The sequence below is a fragment of the Topomyia yanbarensis genome, chromosome 2 (genome assembly GCF_030247195.1).
Source record: "Topomyia yanbarensis strain Yona2022 chromosome 2, ASM3024719v1, whole genome shotgun sequence".
Taxonomy (NCBI): Eukaryota; Metazoa; Arthropoda; class Insecta; order Diptera; family Culicidae; genus Topomyia; species Topomyia yanbarensis.
In genome coordinates this window covers 211,519,166-211,523,923 of record NC_080671.1, presented here as the reverse complement: position 1 = coordinate 211,523,923, position 4,758 = coordinate 211,519,166, and the positions used below count along the sequence as shown (strand labels likewise).

Here is a 4,758-nt window from a genome sequence, read left to right as displayed (position 1 = left end):
CCTGGTTATATTGATGTCAATGCTAAATTCGCTGTTACAACTGTATGATCGCTATACTGTCCCATTTGTTATGGGATACGCTATTAACATGGGACAGTTATGCTTAGAGCACCAGATTCTAAGAGCGACCAATTTTGGCCAATCACTGGAGACAAAATCACGCGAAACAATTAATAAATTAAATTATTGCTGAGTAATTTTTGTTGTATATGAATAAAACATATCTATTTTCTCGTTACCTATGGCTAAATAACCATTAGAAAGGTTATGAGTTTATGTTGTCGCATTTTATAATCATTTATACTACTTTCAAGCGATCGATTTTCAAGATACGGCTCGCACTTTAACCATCCCTTCACCGCGCCATCAAAATATAAATAAGTCATACTCCTAATGAACTAATATTTATTAAAACATTTACTAAATAAAAACATAGACCTGATAGTTTTTTTGCAAAAAACATCGAAGCACAGTGAGTTTGTGTTAAAACTCTATCTTTGATCCTAGTGCTGCAGGATTTTGCCAACATTTATATTATTTTTATTCAAAAAAAGTATTACGTGTACACTATGTATATGGACTTCTAAATTTGGTAATTGTTACGAATCACACTCGGCCTGGCCTTGGGTACAAGATAATAACTACTTGATCTCCCACGAGCATGGTCCTGCCGGAGTGTGTGCCTTGCCCGATACAGGGACAGCCTGTCCTAGCGAGGCTGCCTCTTGTGAATCGGAACCGCTGAACATTCCGATGAGGGTATGTCCAACGGTATTACCGACGGAGCCGATCGCTACACTACCCGCAGTAGCTGCGATTTGAGCAATTAATCCAAATGCCTGATGGGAAGCTACCATTGGTGCAACGACAGCCGAGTGTGACGCAGGCTGGACCATCGGCTAACTCGATTCCGGCGAGGTGGAGCGGCTGCAGTTGGTGCGGACCTATGAAGCGATGTATATAATTTCAAGGACATTTGCAACGCAATTACCAGAGATCATCAAAATGTTTCGTGGCTAACGTTGTAATTCAGCAAAAAAAACAAAAGTTAAATTGATCGCAACAAATCAAATCGCTTTCTTCAACGAATCGTGGACAAGAAAAATCCAAATGCCAAATTTAACGGAACATTGCCTGATGACGTCAAATAAAAATGAAAGCCTAGCGAGCTTGTTAATACAAGATATTCGCATTTGAAATCGAACCAAATCAAGTTTCTCATACTGTGGTCGAAAACAAAAAATTCCAAGTCTATGTAAACAAGCTCTGCGAACTGTCAAAAAAGTGAGGTTAAACATTTTCATCCAATGTTCATACAGCGAGAGGTTCATTTTAATTTGTTTACATTGCTAATGAATTTTGTACTGCGATTCACCACTTCATTTACCGCGTTGCCAAGAACTTAAGTGAAAATATTCAAAGCAGTGCTGCCCAAACGCACATTTTAAGTCCCACCATTCTTGCTGAGGTGAAAAAAATATTCAACATTCTTGCATATTTCAAATTTTAAAAAATCATTAAAAAATCATGATAGCTCCCAAAAATCTCATTTTTACGGAAATGTTCTTATAAATGTGTAATCTTTCGATTAAAAATAAGAAAAAAACAGGTGTTAGGTCAGACGAGAAAGGTCTATTTGATCCAGTCCTAACCTCAATATTGAACCAGCTTCTGATTGGTCGTTTTGCGTGTCAAGGGCGTTCTTAATATTTTCAAACGGGATGAAAAACAGTGCTGCTAAATTTATTTTGGCTACTTTTCATACACATGAACATTTCATGCAAATTGAATAAATACCCTGAATGACGATATAACTACGTGTATTGTTAAGAGAGACACCAATAAACATAAAATTCAATTTTTAAATGCAGCTAGTATTGTGAATTCTTGACAAAGGGTCGATATTTGAGGTACAATTATTTTCAGTAATTGTGAAAATCATGCAAATGGAATCTGGCAACGATGGATGCTTGTTGTCTTTGGAATTACGACAGGTAGGGACGTTTCGATAATAAAATACATCGATACTTAGAATCGATACTGCTATCGAATGCAAGTACTGATACTTTCGATATAATCGTAGTCGTAGTATCGATACTTGAAAGTATCGCCATTCGATTCCGCACTTTTACCACAGACTAACAGACATAACACTATGAGTGAATTCCCATAAAAACATCGATCCGGCAATTTTCCCAGAACACTAGCTCCACCTTTTATGCACAGTCCCAAACACTCATTTGCTGATGGGTTACTACTCAGGTTTGGGAACAATTTTTCACTAGTGGTCTATCCCCCATCTGCTTGTTCATAGGTCAGTGGCGCCGTAATTTCAAATGTGGGCACAGTCCCAACTACAAATATATTTAAAATGACCGTTAAAGCGGGCGAAGCATTGTTTTCGAGTGTTATGTCTGTTAGTCTGTGCTTTTACAGTAGCTTAATTCCCTGAATTAGGTTATCTGCAGACCGTTGTTTGGAAATTCAGTAGTGGGTTTTGTCAGTTAACGTTTTGCTCTGCTCCTGGGAACAGAAAAACCCATTCGACAAATATATTTTATTGATCTGATTCGTTTGATGTTGGATCCAGTCGACGATTATGTCAGACGTCGAATGTCAGAAAAGATAAACAATAAATAATTTGGCTGATCAGAAAGTCTCATGGACTGTCAAATAATGGGCAATGTTCGGAATCGATGTTTTCATCAAATGCGATTGGTGCTCCAGTTATTGTAGCAACTCAAATGTAACAACCGATTCCGCAATGGTTTAGCCTGAATAGGTTATCACATTCCACTCGGAAATAATTCCAAAATCGTTCATAATTCCGAATCGAATACTTCCAACTACTGGTTCATTCGATTCTTTTCGATATCGTGAAGATTGTATCGATATCAGTAAAGTATCGTGATTGAAGTATCGATACCAAAAAATCGAGCATCGGAAACAGAAGTATCGATTCCGTACTAGTATCGAAAATATCGCAACGTCCCTAACGACAGGGCCTGGTAGATAAAATTAAGAAGAGCCTGTTGTCGTCTCTTCTCTTAGTAAGTATGAAAAGATTTTGAACTTCATGTAAAAATTGTCTTTGTTCCAGTACCGAGTAAATTGGAAGTACTGAGCAAACAGGGAGAAAGTTATCCCGGAAGTCGCTTCTTGTTCTTCCTTTGGTATTATCGATACGGTTGAATTTTACAGTTTTCAACTGAATCGATCATCGGTGTAAATAGGAGCGTGTATTTTCTACTGCTGTTTTCTCCGAAACGATCACATGTAGTACTGGAACAATCCTATACATTGCTCCAAAACAAAACTTTGCAGAAAAGTAGTTTTAGAATATTTAAAATAAATCCGAACAGAGAAGATTATTCTTGTGACAGAGGTTGCTTGACTCAGAAAGCAACTTACGAAAATGAACAGGCATGAAGATATTTTTCGTAATGTCCAACAACAAATATATATATATATATATATATATATATATATATATATATATATATATATATATATATATATATATATATATATATATATATATATATATATATATATATATATATATATATATATATATATATATATATATATATATATATATATATATATATATATATATATATATATATATAGGGTGTTTGGTTCATGAGTAAGAATGTCTCGAAGGGTGATTTATTGTCATATTTGGTTCAAAAAATCGTTCTACACATACCATCAAATCTCAACCGTTACAGAGTTAATGAACTTTTTGTGTAAAAAACTTGTTTATCTTAAAACACCTCTAACTCAAAAAGTGTACCTCGTATTTTAAATCTTTTAGTGCCATTGGAAAGGTGAGAAAATTTTCTATTGAATAATGTTCTCACACCTTTCAGATAATTAGTTTTTATTACCTTTTAGTTGCAAAGTAGTTAAAAGTTAGTGTTTTTGATGAGGTTTTTGTTAATTTTCTCAAAATAATTAATTATGATTATAACAATATCTATTATCCAAAAGTTGGATTTGAGGACGATTTATAATTTGTTTTTCAACATTCCTATTTCTTCTCGTTTCCTTGTAATTTGACTTCTAAACTTTTCATGTAATTGACTTTCAAGTTATTAAAAGACTCCAATTTAAAAAATATGCTTTATATCGCTATTATCGGGGCTTCATTGGAAAGCTGAGAAAATTTCCTTTCGATGTATGTACAGGTATCTTTAAGTTAAGTGTACTACATGACTTTTTACTAGTAAAATAACTCAAAATTTGCGTTTTTTGGTGATTTTTGTAATTATTCTAATTAAACTAAATTTATCGTCACTATTATTCATTTGGTGCCCCTTAATATTCTCTACAACTTGTTATTTGACACTTTATCCCTATCGCTTTTCATTTCGCTGCAATTGAATGGTTAACACAGGATGGCCTCATCACAAATGCAGTGGGTTCGAAACCGTTGTTTTTGCATATGAAACGAGAAGATAAAAATGATTTTGCTTCGAAACTAAAAGAGATAATTGAATGGAGTCAAAGGAAGAATTGTAGAACTTGCTGAGATGCATTAATTTCATGATAATAATGGTGAAGTTTATTATTTACTATTTTAAGAAAATAACGAAAATGCAAATAATAACACTAACTTTAAACTAATTAACTTCTAAAAGAACACTAAATTCACTTAACTGAAAGGTATTAATACCTTTTTCTCTGCAAAATTTTCCTGGTTTTCGAATAAAAATAAGAAAAGGTACAATAAGTGCCATACTTTTTCAATAA

At 34.0% G+C, this 4,758-nt stretch overlaps 1 protein-coding gene across 1 annotated transcript; it reads right to left on the bottom strand.

Annotated features, from left to right (window-relative positions):
- Positions 1-641: 641 nt before the first annotated feature.
- LOC131680022 (hemiasterlin resistant protein 1-like) lies at positions 642-896 on the bottom strand. The gene has a single exon (XM_058960756.1). The coding sequence runs from the start codon at positions 894-896 to the stop codon at positions 642-644; it is 255 nt and encodes an 84-aa protein (XP_058816739.1).
- Positions 897-4,758: the final 3,862 nt, after the last annotated feature.

What these genes read in the sequence shown, in the direction of transcription:
- LOC131680022 (XM_058960756.1), bottom strand. Translation starts at nt 896, where the DNA reads ATGGTCCAGCCTGCGTCACACTCGGCTGTCGTTGCACCAATGGTAGCT.